Source organism: Macaca thibetana, chromosome 2, assembly GCF_024542745.1.
Source record: "Macaca thibetana thibetana isolate TM-01 chromosome 2, ASM2454274v1, whole genome shotgun sequence".
Lineage (NCBI taxonomy): Eukaryota > Metazoa > Chordata > Mammalia > Primates > Cercopithecidae > Macaca > Macaca thibetana.
In genome coordinates this window covers 161,051,120-161,072,170 of record NC_065579.1, presented here as the reverse complement: position 1 = coordinate 161,072,170, position 21,051 = coordinate 161,051,120, and the positions used below count along the sequence as shown (strand labels likewise).

At 38.0% G+C, this 21,051-nt stretch overlaps 1 protein-coding gene across 5 annotated transcripts in view; it reads right to left on the bottom strand.

Moving 5' to 3' along the window:
- Window positions 1–21,051, bottom strand: part of CFAP44 (cilia and flagella associated protein 44) — a 145,650-nt gene that overhangs the window by 114,193 nt on the left and 10,406 nt on the right. For 4 of the 5 annotated variants that reach the window (XM_050778809.1, XM_050778812.1, XM_050778813.1 and 1 more), the window contains exons 3-6: window positions 14,383–14,535; window positions 13,316–13,469; window positions 7,201–7,363; window positions 3,760–3,862 (exon numbers count right to left, since the gene is read on the bottom strand). In XM_050778809.1, the coding sequence (XP_050634766.1) occupies window positions 3,760–3,862; window positions 7,201–7,363; window positions 13,316–13,469; window positions 14,383–14,535 (573 nt within the window). Of the gene's footprint in view, window positions 1–3,759; window positions 3,863–7,200; window positions 7,364–13,315; window positions 13,470–14,382; window positions 14,536–17,179; window positions 17,368–21,051 lie in introns of those variants that run through there. The other variant, XM_050778811.1, reaches the window with a different exon arrangement.

Genomic DNA, 21,051 nt, shown 5'->3' with positions numbered 1-21,051 from the left:
TATATGTACCACATTTTCTTTATCCAGTCTATCATTGATGGGCACTTGGGTTGGTTCCATGTTTTTGCTATTGTAAATAGTACTGTAATAAACATACATGTGCATGTCTCTTTACAGCAGAATGATTTATATTCCTTTGGGTATATACCCAGTAATGGCATTGCTGGGTCAAATGGTATTTCTGGTTCTAGATCCTTGAGGAATCTGTCTTCAACAAGGGTTGAATTAATTTACATTCCCACCAACAGTGTAAAAGTGTTCCTATTTCCCCAGAGCCTTCCCAGCATCTATTGTTTCCTGACTTTTTAATAATTGCCATTCTGACTGGCACGAGATGGTATCTCATTGTAGTTTTGATTTGCATTTTTCTGATGATCAGTGATGTTGAGCTATTTTTCATATGCTTGTTGGCTGCATAAATGTCTTCTTTTGAGAAGTATCTGTTCATATCCTTTGCCCATTTTTTGATGGAATTGTTTTTTTCTTGTAAATATGTTTAAGTTCCTTGTAAATTCTGGATATTAGACCTTTGTCAGACGGGTAGATTGCAAAAATTTCTCCCTCTCTATAGGTTGCTTGTTCATTCTGATGATAGTTTCTTTTGCTGTGCAGAAGCTCTTTAGTTTAATTAACTCCCCTTTGTCAATTTTGGCTTTTGTTGCAATTGCATTTGGCTTTTTTGTCATGAAGTCTTTGCCCATGCCTATGTCCTGAATGGTATTGCCTAGGTTTTCTTCTAGGGTTTTTGTTGTTTTTGGTTTTACATTTAAGTCTTTAATCCATCTTGAGTTAATTTTTGTATAAGGTGTAAGGAAGAGGTCCAGTTTCAGTTTTCTGCATATGACTAGCCAGTTTTCCCAGCACCATTTACTGAATAGGAAATCCTTTCCCCGTTGCTTGTTTTTGTCAGGTTTGCCAAAGATCAGATGTGTGGTGCTATTTCTGAGGTCACTGTTCTGCTCCATTGGTCTATATGTCTGTTTTGGTACCAGTACCATGCTGTTTTGGTTACTGTAGCCTTGTAGTATAGTTTGAAGTCAGGTAGTATGATGCCTCCAGCTTTGTTCTTTTTGCTTAGGACTGTCTTGACTGTATGGGGTCTTCTTTGATTCCACATGAAACTTAAAATAGCTTTTTCTAATTCTGTGAAGAATGCTAATGGTATTTTGATGGGAATACCATTGAATCTATAAATTACTTTGGGCAGTATGGCCATTTTTACAATATTGATTCTTCCTATCCATGAGCATGGAATGTTCTTCCATTTGTTTGTGTCCTCTCTTCCTTCCTTGAGCAGTGGTTTGTAGTTCTCCTTTAAGAGGTCCTTCACATCCCTTGCTGGCTGTGTTCCTAGGTATTTTATTCTCTTTGCGGTGATTGTGAATGGAAGTTCATTCATAATTTGGCTCTCTGCTTGCCTATTGTTGGTGTATAGTAATGCTTGTGATTTTTGCACATTGATTTTGTATCCTGAGACTTTGCTGAGGTTGTTTCTCAGTTCAAGAAGTTTTTGGGATGAGATGATGGGGTTTTCTAAACATAAAGTCATGTCATCTGCAAACAGTGACAACTTGACTTCCTCTCTTCCTATTTGAATACGCTTTATTTCTTTCTCTTGCCTGACTGCCCTGGCCAGAACTTACAATTCTATGTTGAATAGGAGTGGTGAGAGAGGGCATCCTTGTCTTGTACCAGTTTTCAAAGAAAGTGCTTCCAGCTTTTGCTCATTCAATATGATATTTGCTGTGGGTTTGTAATAAATAGCACTTATTATTTTAAGATATGTTCCATCAATACCTAGTTTATTGAGAGTTTTTAACATGAAGGGATGTTAAATTTTGTCAAAGGCCTTTTCTGCATCTATTGAGATAATCATGTGGTTTTTTACTTTGGTTCTGTTTATGTGATGGATTATGTTTATTGATTTGTGTAAGCTGAAGCAGCTTTGCATACCAGGGATGAAGGCAATGTGATCGTTTTTTGAAGTGCTGCTGAATTCAGTTTGCCAGTATTTTATTGAAGATTTTTGCATTGATGTTCATGGATATTGGCCTGAGGTTTTCTTTTTTTTTGTTGTGTCTCTTCCTGGTTTTGGTATCAGGATGATGCTGACTTTGTAAAATGAGTTAGGAAAGAGTCCCTCCTTTTCAAACGTCTGGAATAGTTTCAGAAAGAATGGTAGCGGCTCCTCTTTGTATTTCTAGTAGAATTCAGCTGTGAATCCATCTGGTCCTGGGCTTTTTTTGGTTGGTAGGCTATTAATTACTGCCTCAATTTCAGAGTGTGTTATTGGTCTATTCAGGGATTCAACTTCTTTCTGGTTTAGTCTTGGTAGGGTGTATGCTTTCAGGAATTTATCCATTTCTTCTAGATTTTCTAGTTTATTTGCATAGAGGTGTCTATAGTATTCTCTGATGGTATTCTGTATTTCTGTGGGGTCAGTGGTGATATCCACTTTATTTTTTTTTTATTGTGTCTACTTGATTCTTCTCTCCCTTCTTCCTTACTAGTCTAGCTAGTGGTTTACCTATGTTGTTATTTTTTTCAAAAAACCAGCTCCAGGATTCATTCATTTTTTTGGAGGGTTTTTCTGTCTCTATTTGCTTTTGTTCTTCTCTGATCTTAGTTATTTATTGTCTTCTTCTAGCTTTTGGATTAGTTTGCTCTTGCCTCTCTAGCTCTTTTAAATGTGATGTTAGGGTGTCAATTTGAGATCTTTCTGGTTTTTTGATGTGGGCATTTAGTGCTATAAATTTCCCTCTTAACACTGCTTTAGCTGTGTCCTAGAGATTCTGGTACATCATCTCTTTGCTCTCATTGGTTTCGAAGAACTTCTTGATTTCTGCCTTAATTTCATTATTTACACAGGAGTCATTCAGGAGCAGGTTGTTCAATTTCCATGAAATTGTGTGGTTTTTAGTGAGTTTCTTAATCCTGAGTTCTAATTTGATTGCACTGTGATCTGAGAGACTGTTTGCTATGATTTCAATTCTTATGTATTTGCTGAGGAGTGTTTTACTTCCAATTATGTGGCTGATTTTAGAATAAGTGTCATGTAGCACTGAGAAGAATGTATATTCTGTAGATTTGGAGTAGAGAGCTCTGTAGACGTCTACTAGGTCCACTTGATCCAGAGCTGAGTTCAAGTCCTGAATATCCTTGTTAATTTTCTGTCTTGTTGCTCTAATACTGACAGTGGGGTGTTAAATTCTCCCACTATTATTGTGTGGGAGTCTAAGTCTCTTTGTAGGTCTCTAGGAACTTGTTTTATGAATCTGGGTACTCCTGTATTGGATGCATATATATTCACAATAGTTAGCTCTTCTTGAATTGTTCCTGTTACCATTATGTAATGCCCTTCTTTGCCTTTTCTGATTTGTGTTAGTTTAAAATCTGTTTTGTCAGAGACTAAGATTGCAACCCCTGCTTTTTTTTTCCTTCCCATTTACTTGGCAAAATTTCCTCCATTTCTTTGTTTTGAGCCTGTGTGTGTCTTTGAAGGTAAGATGGGTCTCCTGAATTACAGCACACCAATGGATCTTGACTCTTTATCCAGTTTGCCAGTCTGTGTCTTTTAATTGGGGCATTTAGCCCATTTACATTTAAGGTTAGTATTGTTGTGTGTGAATTTGAATAAATCTCTTTTCTATCTTCCACTGGTTCTGTTTTTCTGGAGAACCTTGACTTATAAAATAACCTTCTTCTTCAGAATGTTACTATCCTTGTACATGAAATATTTAAATGTGCTTCTGGACTCACCTCGAAGGATTCTGTATGGTCTCAGAGAAGGATATTCATAAATGATAATATCTGGAAAACTCCCTTTTTCAGCTACTGTGAAGTAAGTTTTATGTGGATGAACCTAAAAAAGATAAAATTTCACCAAAATATGAAAAGAAAGATTTTTGTATAAATAGGCTGATATATGCAGTATTTAGCATCCACTATTTTATAATTTGTGATTAGGCTTTACTCTAATAGAAAACTCAAAAATGGGCATCAAATAAATATCTGATGATGGATACAACTGAAACTGAAAACTAGAATACGCATTTTAAGTTTTTCTTTAAGACAGTCATTTCTAACTCTGCAATTTTTTTTAATTGCCATTGGAAGAGCTAGAACAATGGTTCTCAATCTTTAATGTGCATCAAAATCCATTGAAGGGCTTATTAAAATACAGATTGCAAGCCCTAATCCCCAGAGTTTCTGACTTAATAGGTCAGGCTGGGACTCAAGAATTTGCATTTACATGTCTAACAAGGTAATTTCTAACTAGGTGATTTACATTCTAACAAGGTGATTTACATTTCTAACAAGATGATGTTGATGCAGCTAGTTTGGAGACCTTGCTTTGAGAACAACTAAGTGAGATGAATTGTCTACCCTACATATAAATCAACCTAAATTTTGTATAGAAAAGCTCATGGATTGTATGGGATTCTTGTTTCCAGACCAGGTTACATCACAATTTTTTAAATTTCACTGTGGAAAAAACTTACAAACGAATGAAACTTACTAGAAGTGAGATGTAATATTTCCAAGCCAGACACAGAGGAAATTACAGTAATTGTGCCCTGGATAAACTATTTGTGTCAGTATTTTCAAAGATAACCATATAAGTTGGATAAAATAGTATGTTCATTTCTGTTATTTTTGTCTATTGGTAAGCCAAATGTATAGGAAGGGTAAATCACCAGTCAAAAAATGAAAATAAAAATAAGCTGTTATAAGGATAAGCTATTTAAAACACATATGATGCTTATAAAATTCTGTTTTCAGATATTATTTCACATCTCCTGATTATATATAAGACAAAGAGCCTGGTTCTCAGATATAGATTGCTAATCATGGTACCCAAGATAACATTGTTTCCTTTAAATTTTACACCAACCTTGTGAGCTTGGATACCACTATTATCTCCATCTTATTGATGAGTAAACTGAGACACAGAGTTTAAGTAACTTGCCTGCAGTCACACAGTCTACAATGTGTTAAGTGTAAGAGATAGGATTCAAGCCAAATGTTAGAATCAAGAAACAAATGGGACTAAGAAATAGCAGATCTCAAGGAGGTAGGGGAAATGGAGTAAGACCATATCTATCTAGATTCCCATTTGTAAAGAAATATGGTGTAGAACATGTGATCAAAGAAATTGGGATGAAGATTCAGGCAAATCCTTTACCCTTCTAGGTCTTGTCTACAGTAAGTTAAAAAGTTTCTGCCTCTCATATTGGAAATTGCTGTGGGGTTGGGTTTGGGAGTTTTATTTATTTATTTATTTATTTATTTATTTATTGAGACACAGTCTCACTCTGTCATCCAGGCTGGAGTGCAGTGGCACGATCTCTGCTGTCTGCAATCTCAGCCTCCCAGGCTTAAGCAATTCTCATGCCTCAGCCTCCCAAGTAGCTGGGATTATAGGTGTGTGCCACCACACCTGGCTAATTTTTGTATTTTTAGTAGATATGGGGTTTCACCATGTTGGCCAGGCTTGTCTTGAACTCCTGGCCTCAAGTGATCCACCCACCTCTGCCTCCCAAAGTGCTGTGATTACAGGCAGGAGCCCCTGCACCAAGCCAGCAGTTTTATTTTTGGCGAAGAACTGGAATTAGTAAATCATTTACTTTACACTCAACACAGAGATTCACCCTACCTTTTCCAGGTAGGGTGCCCAAACACTTTTCTCATAGGTTTCTCATAGCCTTGCTAAAGTATTTCTCAACCATAACTGGATAACCGTTTCAGAAAAGATGAGGTAACATGGACAGTGGAGGCAAGGCCTCTGTCACTACCCAGGCTTCAACAGCTCCAGCACACACAGAGAAAAGGCCTTGTGGACATAAAATTGCTCAACATCCAGGTGGATGAGGATTAGGATTAGCTTTTTTTTTTTTTTTTGAGACAGAGTCTTGCCCTGTCACCCAGGCTGAAGTGCCATGGCACAATCTCAGCTCACTGCAACCTCCACCTCCCAGGTTCAAGTGGTTCTCCTACCTCAGTCTCCTGAGTAGCTGGGATTACAGGCATGCACCACTGTGCCTGGTTAATTTCTTGTATCTTTAGTAGAGACAGGGTTTCAACACATTGGCCGGGCTGGTCTTGATCTCCTGACCTCGTGATCTGCCCGCCTCCTCCTCCCAAAGCGATGGGATTACAGGCGTGAGCCACTGTGCTTGGCCAGGATTAGCATTCTTGACCACACTATACCTCTGACTACTGTCCTCAAACCAAATTATTTTATAACAAAATATTAAAATGGAAATTTTAAAGCTATTACTGGCCACAGAGTAATAGATAAATAAGTGATAATTAGATGTTTCTTGGTCCCCTGCAGATGGTGTGGACCTCAGGGTCCTGAAACCTCATAGGCCCCAATTGACTTCCCTCCACAAAATCCACGACCCTCATGTTGGGCCCATGGCTATCTGCACGCAGCTATTGCCACATTATCATGCACTTGTGTGTCTAGTTTTTGTTTCTCTTTTTACAAATATAGGTCTTGTCTCTTTAGATGGATTTTAAACTCTGAATTCATAGAGGTCATGAGTTGTTCTTCATTTAAATTCCCTACTATATGTTCTGTGTAGTGTTGGGTGCACAGCATTACATAATAAATTATTGCTGAACTTAATAATTAGTCTTATAACAAACTCTCCGAGGACATAGACTTTTATCATGTATACATACTATATATAGATACATGATCAAGAAAGAAACAACCATGATAGTATCTTTCACTCCATACATCTCAATATATCCTGTTTTCATAGTCAGTCTATGTCTATGTCCTATCTATATGTCTCACATTTTCCTCACCTTCTCCATTCCCATGGCCATGTGCCTGCTTCAGTCTTCAGATTAAGATTCTTTAAAATCTCCTTGCTCACCTCCACTTCTAATCTAAATATGAAAAACCTGCACGACTATGGGGAAGTCACCTAACCTCTATAAGCCCATTTCCTTATCTGCAAAAAGAAATAATAATATTATAATAGTGCACAGAGGTAATGATAGTGAATGAGTGTCTGTAATAACTGAATTGAAAATGCCTTGGAATAAAGACAGCTGTGCATCTCATGTGATCCCACAATACTGTGTGTGCATGGTGATGGCATCTAACAACCATGTTGGCTGGTCCACAGAACAAGCAAAAAGATAGGGTTTTTTGGGGTTTTTTCTAATTTATTGAAGGCATACCCCAATGACGCCAATTCCTTCACCACTGCTACTTCGCAGGTAGATCTGTTCCTTGGTTTTCAAATTCAGAAAGATCAGTTGGTTCCCAGCTATGTATATCGCGATACTGTTGTCCAGAAGTTGTAGGTTAGCTCGCTTTCTACAGTCATAACCAAAAGAATGTCTGAGGAAAAGTTGCTAAGGAAAAGAAGTGAAAAACAATACCATCCTAGGGACTGGAAAAGTGATGAAATAAATACATTTTTAAATCTATACTCTTAGATGAAGATATGAGGTTGAAGTAGTTGAATTTTACCCTGAAACTCATGATTTTTCTATGTATTACTAACATTTTTTTTTAATTACGTGAGAAACAAAAAGCAGGAAAAAAATAAACAAATAAATAAATAAATCAGGTGACTACCCCATACTCTGATTTAGTTACTATTTTAATTTTCCTGGGGAAATCCTGACAGTCCATTAATTGTTTTTGCAAAAATAAATAAGGTTAAACTTATTTGGGTACCACAGACAGCAAAATTGTCACCTACATAATTATATTTTCCTCTCTCCCACTAAAACTAAATCATACTGTATAACATGGGAGAAAGTCTATATCTTGATCACCTTTGTATTCACAATGCCTGTTAAGTTTGTTGACTAACCATAGTAAAAATATTATACAGGCTTTTACCTTGATGTTGAAAGACAAGATGCTTAAAATTCTAACATGTTTGTAAAATTTTAACACACCATTTGATAACATGATTATAATAAATTCACATAAATATAACTAAAATTTAATTCAAATCAACAAATTATGAAAATTAATATATAGCAAATAAATATATATGTAATTAATAGACTAATATTTCTTTTCTGAGCTTATTAGTATATGTATTGGTGTGTAGGTAAGTAGTGTGTGTGTGTATGTATATGTGTGTGTGTGTGTGTATGCTATAGAGTAAAATTGTACTAATTCAAAATAGAGTGGGACCTAACTCAACTAAAGAGTTTCTGCACTGCAAAATAAATCATCAACAGATTAAACAGATAACCTACAGAATGGGAGAAAATATTCCCAAACTATGCATCTGACAAAGGGCTTATATTCAAAATCTATAAGAAACTTAAAGTAATCAACAAGAAAGTAACCCCACTAAAAAGCAGGCAGAGGACTTCAATGGACACTTTTCAAAAGAAGACATGCAAGTGGCCAACAAACATGAAAAACGCTCAACATCACTAATCATCAGTGAGATGCAAATCAAAACCACAATGAGATACCATCTCACACCAGTCAGAATGGCTATCATTAAAAAGTAAAAAAATAAGAGATGTCGGTGAGGCTGTAGACAAAAGCAAATGCTTATATACTATTAATGAGAATGTAAATCAGTTCAGCCACTGTGGAAAGCAGTCTGAAGATTTCTCAAAGAACTAAAAATAGAACTACCATTCAACCTAGTAATCCCATTTCTGGGGATATACCCAGAGGAAAATCATTGTACCAAAAAGACACATGCACTCATATGTTTATCACAGCACTATTTATAACAGCAAAGACATGGAATCAACCCATCAGTGGTGCACTGGATACAGAAAATGTGGCATATACACCATGAAATACTATACAGCCATGAAAAGAATGAAGTCATGTCCTTTGCATCAGCATGGATGCAGCTGGAGGCCATTATCCTAAGCAAATTCATGCAGAAACAGAAAACCAAATATTGCATGTTCTCACTTATAAGTGGGAGCTAAATCTTGGGTACACATAGACATAAAGACAGGAACAACAGACACTACGAATTCCAAAGGGAGGGAGGGAGGGAGGGAAGGGGCAAGGCTGAAAAACTTCCTATTGGGTACTATGTTCACTACGTGGGTGATGAGATCAACAGAAGCCCTAACCTCAATATCACACAATATATCCTTGAAACAAACCTGCATGTGTACCCTCTAAATCTAAAATAAAAAATTTTTTTTAAAAAGAGGTATATAATCTAAGTTATATAAAACATCTTTTAAATGTATATTATTATGTTTAAGTCAAAATTAATATGCCCAAAATATAAATATAATAACCAAGTCAAATGAGATCAATCTATGAAAAAAACTAGAGTTGACAAAAGAAGCATGTCCTATAGTGTAGCTTAAGCAGATAGATTCTTTGTTCACAAGAATTTGTTGCTGAACATCAGAGTTGAAGGATCATTGGAGGAATTTGTATTTCTTGAGCCCTTGTTTAAAAAGAAATTCTGATTTCAGAGGATTCCACTTATTCATAAGTAAATAACAATTTTCAGAGAAAGAAATTATGTTAAAGTTTTAAGAAGAAAATGTAGAATGTAAAAAGAGAGATTTACCTTAATGCAATTTAAATTGTGAAATATAAACAAATTATAACCAACCACAAGCAGCCTATCTCGTTACCAAATAGTTAAATTGAAAGAGAGAGATAAAGCATTTCAGGGCACTGGATCTGTTCAAGAAAAAGAAATTTTATAAATTTAATAAAGACATAAATGTCTAAAATTAAATCTTGTATAGAAATGTGAATGAATATGTGATCCGAATATGTGATCCATATATGTAAATGAAGCTATTCAAGCCTCATGGAGGGAAGTTTTGCCTACCATCTTTTTAACTTCCTTCAAACCACTGCTCTCACCTCCCCTTCTTCCCTTCCTTTCTCTCTTCCCTGGTGGCAATATAAAACCTCAGAAGGCTAAAAGCATGTTAGTAGCTATGAGAATAGAAACTGGTTACCATCTCTTCACTATCTTAGATGAAAATTAGCAATTGGAGAAATTATCATTTATCTAATATTATTATATTTAATTTTAGCAGGAAAACTCCCTTTTACATGCTGCTGCCCTGACAAAAGGCTCTTTCAAACCCAGAATGGGTCAGATTGTAACTTCTAAAATTCCCCCCCTCTAAATTACAACTTACTGAGGGCAATGACTGCTTCTCTCCATCTCTATTTCCCAGAATGCCTAGCACACTGTCTTCAGTCTATTAGCAATTCAAGAAATGTTTGTTGAATTATTCAATTCATTAATTTGTGCATAACTAGAATCTGATCCTTTCCTTTTTTTTTTTTTTCTTTTTTTTTTTTTTTTTTTTTTTTTTTTTTGAGGTAGGGTCTCACTTTGTCACCCAGGCTGGAGTGCAGTGGCATGAACATGGCTCCCTGCAGCCTCAACTTCCCAGGCTCAAGAGATTCTCCCACCTCAGCCCCCCAAGTAGCTGGGACTACAGGTGTGCACCACTACACCTGGTTAATTTTTGTATTTTTTGTAGAGACAGGGTTTTGCCATGTTGCTCAGGCTGGTCTCGAACTCCTGAGCTCAAGTGATCTGGCTGCCTCCTGAGCTCAAGTGATCTGCCTGCCAAGCCTCCCAGGGTGCTAGGATTACAGGTCTGAGCCGCTGCGCCGGGCCTGATCCTTTCCTTTTAATCCCAGGGAACAGCAACAGACCCTTAGTGGAGTTCTGAAAATCTTAAAATGTGTTTTGATGTACCTTCAGCTCCCTTTGTTTTATCTCACCTTCTCTTCTGACTTGCCTCTTCTTAAATTCCTGTCAAAGACTCAGAGCTTTCAACGTTTGTTCATGGCCATCTAGGAATTTCACTTTAAAATTGTTTAAACACTGTTAAGTTCTGTATAATCTCTTTTAAAATTATACCATGGTTTAAGTGATACTTTATAAATGGCACATTTATTGCTATTAAAAGAAAACTTTAGCCAAATTAAATTTAACAGAGTTTAATTGAGCAAAGAACAATTCAAGAATTGGGCAGCCTTCTGAGCCAGAGTAGGCCCAGAGACTCCAGTACAGCCACGTGCAGGAAGATTTATGGACTGAAAAAAGAAAGTGATGTACAGAAAACAAAAGTGAGGTACAGAAATAGCCGAATTGGTTACAGCTTGGCATCTGCCTTATTTTAAAACAATTTGAACAGTTGGCCACCTTTGACCAAAACTCGGTAACTGGCTCAAGAGTAGGCTAGAGTCTAACTCCCTTTAGGTTATAGTTCACCAGGTACAAAGAAACCTATAGGCTGAACTTAAAGTATATAAGGAGGCAGCTTTAGGCTAAACTTGATTTAACATTGCTAAAATTTAGAAGACATAAATTTAAAAACTGAAGTAGAGGGCCGGGCGCGGTGGCTCACGCCTGTAATCCCAGCACTTTGGGAGGCCAAGGCGGGCAGATCACAGGTCAGGAGTTCGAGACCAGCCTGGCCAATATGGTGAAACTCAATCTCTACTAAAAATACAAAAATTAGCCAGGTGTGGTGGTGCATGCCTGTAGTCCCAGCAACTCAGAAGGCTGAGGCAGGAGAATTGCATGAACCCAGGAGGTGGAGGTTGCAGTGAGCAGAGATCTTGCCATTGCACTCCAGCCTGGGCAACAGAGCGAGACTCCATCTCAAAAAAACAAACAAACAAAACAAAACAGGCAAAAACTAAAGTAGAATCAATATAATATATTAATAATCTTTAAAGGGTTAATTAAAAGAGTACTTAGGGAATACATGATGGCCGACTTGTTCTTCCTAGAATTCCTCACAAGATATAGAGATTATATATGTTCATCTCCAGAGAGGAGAACTAAATCTAATGGGGGCCATCCCAGTGAGGCAGAATCTTATTCAAGGCCCAAAAAGCTCTCTAGTGAGCCATGTAAAAGTGGGGTAAGCTACTTTGTGATTTTCCTGGTGTTGAAAATGTTTAAGAAAAGGCTATAATTTATACAACCACCCATCCAGCATGAATAGAGAGAATTCATATATTGGAATAAAAGTTGAGGTTCTTCTGACTCTGCTGTTTAGAATCTAGGCATGTTTGTCTAATACAGACCCTGCCATCCTGGAGCAGTGAGAAGGCAGGGCACTGCCAAACCATCTCGGAGTTTTTTCAGAGTACATATGCCCAAGCCCCTCTCCACATAGAACTAGCACAGTAGGTCCAGGAAGGCATCTGAGCATTGGGTACTTTAGGAAAACCTTCCAGGGGACTCTAATATACCACCCCACCCCATTCAGGGAAGGAAGGCTAAAAGAAAGCAAACAGCATAACTTTTGACAGAAACTTGTCCAAAGATAAGGAAAAAAAAAAGCCATGAAGAGAGAAAATTCCAGGTTACAAGATGATTCAGCGTGAATTAGTTTAGTTACACCAGGGATTTAATAACATGTTCTATTTTTATGTTTTATTTAAAAAGCAAAACTGAGTCAGTGAGTACACCACTCTGTCTCTGTAAATATTCCTTATGTAAGAGGCCAGTTGGTGGTTTAGGCCATGTGGTGATAACTACTAACTATCCAAAAGGCAAGCATAGTAAATTGCCAGCTAAGGACCTCAATGGAAACTGTCTTCTAACTACCTGCATTGCAAACCTAACATCATAATGTGATGACAAACACTAAATCCCCTTGTCAATCATCCCCGCTTCTACATATCTTCAAAGACTCTTATTTTCCAGACCAATTAAAACTTGCTATTTTGTGCCCTATTTCCTAAGAATTGTCTTCTCTGATAGCTCATCTGATATATAATGTGAAAGTACTAATACCTTACAACGGACAGATGCATAAGTGTTTCAAAAAGGGAACTTGATTAATTAACTTGACAGGCATTGGCAAAAGTAAATGGGAATAAGAAGCCTTCTGGTTTCCTTCACTCAGGTCTCATGAACTGCAGCCTTTCCACTCGTGCAAAGGACAGCCAGAAAAACATCATTTCTCTTTATGGTTATTTGGCATCAAACAAAAGCTTAGTTTAAATTAAAATCATGCATTTCTATCAAATCTCTAAGAACTCAAGTTTCTTAGAATTACCTAAGATGGGTTGGCACACTTTTTTTGTAAAGGGCAGGTAGTAAATAGTTTCGGCCTTGTAAGCCAGATGGTCTCTGTCACAACTACTTATCTCTGTCTTTGTTGTGTGATGGCAGCCATAATAAACAAAATGCAAGCAAATGGATGTGGCTGTGTTGCAATAAAACTTGATTTACTAAAACAGGTGGGAGGGTACATTTGGGCTCCCCGGGCTATAGTTTGCTGACCTCTGACCTAAGAAATGAAAATACCAAAATTATACATATTTAGCCAGGGTGGATACACGAGTGTGAGAAGATCCAGTGGTATGTCTGAATCCAGAGTCACAAAAGGCATCGAAGCAAGCTCCATATAATCATAGAAGAAGCTCTCTGATATTTTCTTCTTAACTTCCTCCTCTGCCTCTTCCACAGCTGGGGCAGGGGTTTGCTGAGATACTAAAAAAAATAAAATAATTTAAGAAGAATGATATGGTTTGGCTGTGTCCCCACCCAAATCTCATCTTGAATTGTAGTTCCCATAATCTCCACATGTCGTGGGAGAGACCTGGTAGGAGGTAATTGAATCACAGGGGCTATTACTTCCATGCTGTTCTCATGATGGTGAACGAGTTCTTACAAGATCTGATGGTTTTATAAGGGACATTTCCCTCCTTCGCTCTGCACTTCTCCTTGCTGCCATCATGTGAAGGACATGTTTGCTGCCCTTTCTGCCACAATTGTAAGTTTCCTGAGGCCTCCCCAGCCATGCAGAACTGTGAGTCAAGTAAACCTCTTTCCTTTATAAATTACCCAGTCTCAGGTATGTCTTTATTAGCAGCGTGAGAACAGATTAATACAAAGAGTGTCTGGTAAATCCAAAATTGTATTTCGCAGAGACAGGAGGAATGTACACAGCCTGCAATACTCTAGCATCACCTACTACTACTGGCCTGAAGATAGGACACAGTCATCAGTGAGCAAGGAAGGAAGAGCCATCAGGCCCATGTGCATCAGGAGTAAATGCTGAGTTCTGGTCTGTCATGGTGCAAGAGTCTCTAAGGGGAACTCCCAATTACTTCCAAGGGAGAGTTGAACTCCCACTAATCTGTAGTGGAACAGTTTTTATACCTTCTTAAAACCCAGAAGAATGAGTATCAGAGTACTGTATGTGATCCTCAGAAATAAAAACCACAAGTCTAGGGCTGCTAAAGTACCCTACCAAAATATGTACAATACTTGCCCTTTTATCATTCCCACACATATACACATCCTGCAGATTTTTCTTTCTATGGATTTATAACTGTTCCATTAGTCTGTGCTTTGTCTTTAAAATAGTGACAATTACTGACAGAAAACTAATAATACCTACCTCTAGTGCTTTGCAAATCATCATACTGAAATGAACTCAAACTTCCTTCCAAACGTTCCTCATCTGAGTCTTCTTCTAAATATGATTCTTCCCCTTCAGTAAATGTTTCATCTGTGGCATCTTCTAAAAATGTGTCATCTTCTTGAGCAGGAGCTATTAAAATTTGTTTTAATAACTTCTAAATTTTGATTAAACATTTTCTTACATCTAAAGCAGCTAAAACTTCCACTTTGCTTGTGCTATAGATGTAATAAATTCTAATACATACTCAAAAATTTCTAGAAGAATCATTTTATTTGGTCAGTCTTGTAACTTTACAAAATAAAAAAGGCTTTTCTGTTTTTTAACCTCCATTTTCACTTCATTTCCAGTCTATTTCCTATCACTAAATACTTACAATAAAAAGATAAAGAAAAAAAAGAGGTTAGTATGCTGCTATCATAATTTCAACTAAATTCAATTTTACCAACTTTTATAGGGAATCTGTTACGTTAAAGACAAATAAGGCTTATTGTCTTTCTCTGAGTATGATGATTTCTCTTGGAAGTGATATCACAGGAATAAGTTGGAATATTGGCTTTAGGACAAGCTGGGAATGAGAACTGGGATGGCCCCAGGTATAAGCCAACATTCAGATCAAGTCCAAACATGGGGATGGTTAAAATATACAATGCCAAGTAGGATGGGTATACTTTCATATAGGGCTAGGTGAATTTTCAGAAGAATAAGGAAGAAAAGGCAAATGTACTACTAAGTACCAGAGCTACGTAGTAGATCTGAGATGAGGCTAAAGATTAGGAACAAAGCCCAACACTAATATGAATAAGATCAAAAAGCTGAGCCAACACAATTAGTTGCAGAACAGGACAGAGTTCCTTAGGATTCATGTATTTGGATGACAAGAAAGTAATACTGGGTGCCTAAATCAGCCAAACAGATTCCCCAAGTGGAGGCCCTGGAGAACTATTCTCTAATAATACTTTAGCTCTTTCTTGTGACTGTAGCAACCAAAGACTATTTCCTCATTTCAAGATTACGGCACTACAAGCATAACACTCCTAACTGCTGGGTTCCCCGGGAAAGGAGTTAGAACTGGTAGATATGGTGATCACTGATTAACGAATTGAGAGTGAATACAGATGAAGGAGAAGAGGTAACAAAAAATAATGGGTATTCTGAGACTGGAAAAGGATTGTGCCTCTGAGGGAAAACTAGAGTTTGGGGAAAAAAAACTAATTGGGCAGGAAGTAGGCACATTAAACCAAGCTGATGAATCAGCACACTTAGGCAACTTTGTGAGGGCTGGATATTTCTATAATTTTTATAATCCTGAAATAGATGGGTGGAAGACTTATGGTTTGAAGAATAGATCAGTATTTGCCTTTCTATTCTTGGAAATAATCTAAAATCAACATTGAGAATAAATGCCAAAAACACAAACTCCATTTTTTTTGTAGAACTAGAAGCAGTTAAAACTCAAAATCACGAATGGATGGCAGGGCTGCTGGCAAAACGGCTGGCAAAATTAGTGGAGACTGAACAAGGATAGGTGCCGGAGGAAGCAAAGGAAAGTGACCAAGGAGAAAGGAATGCCATAACTGTAGATATCAAAAAGAATCTGCTGGGATTTTTGCTGTATGACCCACAATTTTATACGTGAGTTTCTTCATTTTTTTGTTTGTTTGCTTCCTCCAGCCAATGTATGTAGCAAGCTTTGGGGCCTCTCCTCTGCAGCTATCACAGAGATACTGCTTCCCACAAACAGTTTGCCTCTGTGATTCCTTATTTACCTCTACCTTTTCCATGAGATTGAGAACACTGTAAGAAAGCCTACAAATGCTATGGTTGCACATACAGAAAAATCCGTAAGAGCTACTTTATAAAAAAATTAATAAGAACTAAATTGTAATTTATTATAATTTTTAAAAGAATTCAGCATGGTTATTGCATACAACAACAATATACAAATATTGATAGTGGGCATGTATACTTTGGCTATTATGAAGTAACTAGTACCAAGCTGCTCTCTTACTATGATTGTGGAATTACTTAGTTTTTCCTTGATTCTATTTTTGCTTTGTGTATTGTGATGTTGTTACTAGGTGAATACATATTTATGATTATTATGTTTTCTTAACTGATCCTTTTATCTTTATGAATAAATTGATCCTTTTACCCTATGTCACTGGTAGTACTCTTTGCCTAGAAGTCTATTTTATCTGGTATTCATATAGTCCCTCCACCCAGATTATGCTTACTTTTTGCATGATGTATCTGTTTCCATCCATTTACTTGCAACCTATTTGTATCATTATACCTAACATGTGTCTTCTATGAGCATCATATAGTTGGTTCTTGTTTTTATTAGTCATGCTGATAATCTCTGCCTTTTTATATTGATGTTCAGCTAATAATGTAATTATTGATATGGTTAGATTTTAATAACATATGCTTGTGAAATTAACAAATAATATTTGATCATTTATTTTCTGTTTTTCTCCTCCTACCTGTCATTTTTCCCTCTTTTTCTCTTTCCATGTTTTCTTTTAGATCATTTACTCTTTAGAATTCTATTTAAATTTCTGTTGGCTTTTTAGCAGTTCTGTGTTTTATTAGTGGTTGCTTCAGAGATTATACACAACAATTTTTCACAGTCTACTTAGAGCTACTATTTATTTTAGTAATACATATCTTTCAGCAATTGATAGAACTAGTCAAAAACTTAGTAAAGACATAGATGATCTGAACATCGCTATCAACCATCCTGACCTGACATTTATAAAACACTTACACCTACCAATACAGGATGCACGTTCAAGTACACATGGGTCATTTACCAAGACAGATCACTTGCTGAGACATAAGACCACTTTTAATACATTTAAATGGATTGCGATTATATAGAATAGACATGTTCTCTAAAAACAACAGATGTAAGTTAGAAACCAATAATGATAAGATACCTTGAAAAAAAGTTCCATATTTGGAAATTAAATTACACAATAAAAATAATTCATGGGTCAAGGGGAAATCAACAAAGAAATCACAAAATTTTTCAAATTAAATTATTATTAAAATACAATATATTAAAATTGAGATATAGCTAAAGCAGTCCTTGGAGGGAAATTTACAGCTTTCAATACATATGTAAGAAAAGAACAAAAGTCAAAAAAAAAAAATCAATGACCTAAATTTCCACCTCAAGAAGTTAGAAAAATGGTGCTGACGAGTTGATGGGTGCAGCACACCAACATGGCACAAGTATACATATGTAACAAACCTGCACGTTATGCACATGTACCCTAGAACTTAAAGTATAATAATAATAATAAATAAATAAATAAATAGTTAGAAAAATAAATGAAGAAAAAAAAAAAGTAAATGAGCAAAGCCAAAATCTTAGTCTTTGAAAAGATCAACAATATTGATAAGTTCCTAGCTAGCCCAATGAAGAAATAAAAGGGAAACAACATAAATCTCCAACATCAAGAATGAAAACAGATCCTACAAAGTTATGTCAACAAATTTGACAATTTAGAAGAGAAGTGAGCAAATTCCATGAAAGAAACAAACTTGTAAAACTTAGTAAAGAAGAAATAGAGGGCCCTCTATTTTAAAAAATTGAATTAATGGCTTAAATTTACCCACTCATCAAGAAAATTCCAGGTCCAGACAGTTTTACTGGTAAATTCTACCAAGCATTTAAGGAAGAAATAATACCAATTCTACACAATATATTTTTGAAAATAGAAAAGAACAAAACACTTCCCAAAACTATTAAATAAGCTCTGCAATAATTTAATCCTTTGATAAGAATCAGAAATCAATGCCTTAGTAACTAACAATCCTTCACCATTGTGAGAAATGATGGATGGTTTAGCTGGTACACTCAGCCTAAATTTCTTACTAGAACTCAGAGATAGCAGAAACTTCTTGTTAAGTATGGAAAAAAGTCTATCCAACTTCTCTGCTTGGATGTGATACAAGGACTTTTATTCATTCTCTTGAGAGTCCCAAAGAGCAAAAACTTGCCCTGATGTTTTAGCAAGCCTGAGAGCAAAGCAAGGTATCCACAGGTGTGGGGAATGCATCCATCAGGTATTGAGAGGTGACAACGTGCCAGCAGCCCTCGCTGGCTCATGGAGCCTCCTCGGCCTCAGAGTCCACTCTGGCCTCGCTTGAGGAGCCCTTCAGCCCACCGCTGCACTGTGAGAGCCCCTCTCTGGGCTGGCCGAGGCAGAAGCCGGCTCCCTCTGCTTGCAGGGAAGTGTGGAGGGGGAGGTGCGGGCAGGAACCGGGGCTGCTTGCGCTGCACTCGTGGGCCACCGCGAGTTCCAGGTGGACATTGGCTTGGTGGGCCCTGCACTCAGCGGGGCCGGCTGGCGCCCCCAGCCCCAGGCAGTGAGGGGCTTAGCACCTGGGCCAGCAGCTGCAAAGGGTGCGCCGGGTCCCTCGGCACTGCCGGCCCGCACATGCCAGGCTCCCTCAAATTCTCGCTGGGCCTCAGGCACCTCCCGGCGGGGCGGGGCAGGGCTCAGGACCGGCAGCCCACCATGCCCGAGCCTCTCCCACAGAGGTCTCCCACAGGGCCTGAACCTCCCCTGGGGGCGCTGCCCCCTGCTCTGCAGCGCCTGGTCCCATAGACTGCCCAAGGGCTGAGTAGTGCAGGCGCAGCGTGGGATTGGCGGGCAGCTCCGCCTCCGCCAGGGGCGCGATCCACTAGGCGAAGGCAGCTGGGCTCCTGAGTCTGGTGGGGACTTGGAGAAATTTTATGTCTACCTAGAGGATTATAAATGCACCAATCAGCACTGAGTCTAGCTAGAAAATTGTAAATGCACCAATCAGCACTCTGTGTCTAGCTAAAGGTATGCAAACGCACCAATCAGTGCCCTGTGTCTCCTAATCTAGTGGCAACTTGGAGAACTTTTGTGTCTAGCTAAAAGATTGTAAATGCACCAATGAGCACACACCAATCAGCAACCTGTCAAAACGGACCAATCAGCTCTCTGTAAAATGGACCAATCAGCAGGATGTGGGTGGGGGGGGTCAGATAAGGGAATAAAAGCAGGCTGTCCAGCCAGCAGTGGCAAGCCCCTGGGGTCCCCTTCCAGGCTGTGGAAGCTGTGTTCTTTCGCTCTTTGCAATAAATCTTGCTGCTGCTCACTCTTTGTGTCGGCGCTGCCTTTATGAGCTGTGACAATCACCTTTATGAGCTGTGACAATCACCGCGAAGTTCTGCAGCTTCACTCCTGAAGCCAGCAAGACCACGAACCCACCAGGAGGAATGAACAACTCCATATGCGCTGCCTTTAAGGGCTGTAACACTCACCACAAAGGTCTGCAGCTTCACTCCTGAAGTCAGCGAGACCACGAACCCACCAGAAAGAAGAAACTCTGGACACATCTGAACATCTGAAGGAACAAACTCCTGACACACCATCTTTAAGAACTGTAACACTCACCGCAAGGGTCCACGGCTTCATTCTTCAAGTCAGCCAGACCAAGAACCCACCAATTATGGACACGGTATGAGGCTGAACCAGGAGAGAGAGACCTCTTCACGCAGCAACAAGGTACAGGATGTTCAGAATGCCAGAAAATTATTTCACATTATCATTTGGGATTCTAAGACCTATGATATGTGAACTAATTAATGAGCTGAGCACTGGGCCAGGTCACACTTGAAAAGCTCTGCCCCTAAAAGAGTCTGACATAAGGAAGGGAGGTCCTGAAGGCAGTGCTAGACAAAGGGTCATTATTATTAAATTCATCACGGGAAAGTTGAGAGTAGCATCCAGGAAAACACTGCCAAGGACTGGAAACCAACAGACAATCCTGTGTCAGAAATGTGGGGAGTAGAGAAAAAGGAAAAACAAGGGGGGAACAAACTAAAGTTTCTGAGGTAAGTGATATAATCATACTTTTTGGAAAGAACTCTAGTGGTGGTGTGGAGGGAGATCTGGACAGGAAGACTGAGGTAGAAATCCATGTTGCAAGAGTCCAAACCAGAGAAGATAAATGACTAAAATAAAATACATTGTGGAGAAACTGGATTTACAAGACATGTCTGCGATAGATTAAAAGAATTTAATGCAGATTTTGCATGTGTATTGATTTTCCCAGGACCTGATCTTATCTAGGTGAATAGTCAAAATTAAATTTCTAAAATCATATTTAGAATTAGAACCTTAAAAAGTCAAGATTGCACTAAGATACCTAACAGTGTGAGAGTCAGAAAGAGCCAGCCATCTTTCAAAAAATCCTACTTATAAAATTTCTCCTTTTTTCTTCCATTGCAGTCTATGAAGTCCTTCCACATGTTATCCAATTTAATTCCCAAGTGACACATAATTGTTTTAATGGGTGAGAAAACTGAAGCTCAAAAAGATGTGGTAATTTTTCCAAGGTCAAGCATCTCTAAATGGTAGATACAGGACTCAAAACCAAAGTCCAGGTCTCTTTCCGCTACATTGTATCAGAAAAGTCCAAATAAGACTTAGTAGCTCTCACAGGAGAACTCTAGACGAGACGTGTGTATAGGTTATTATCAACCTGTGTGCCAGGAGCTGTGATAAACAGGTAAAACACAGACTGCTTTTAAGGAACTTTGAGCTTTTGTAAAGGAGTTGAACAAATAAACCATTTCTGTTCTATAAACCCAGATATGCA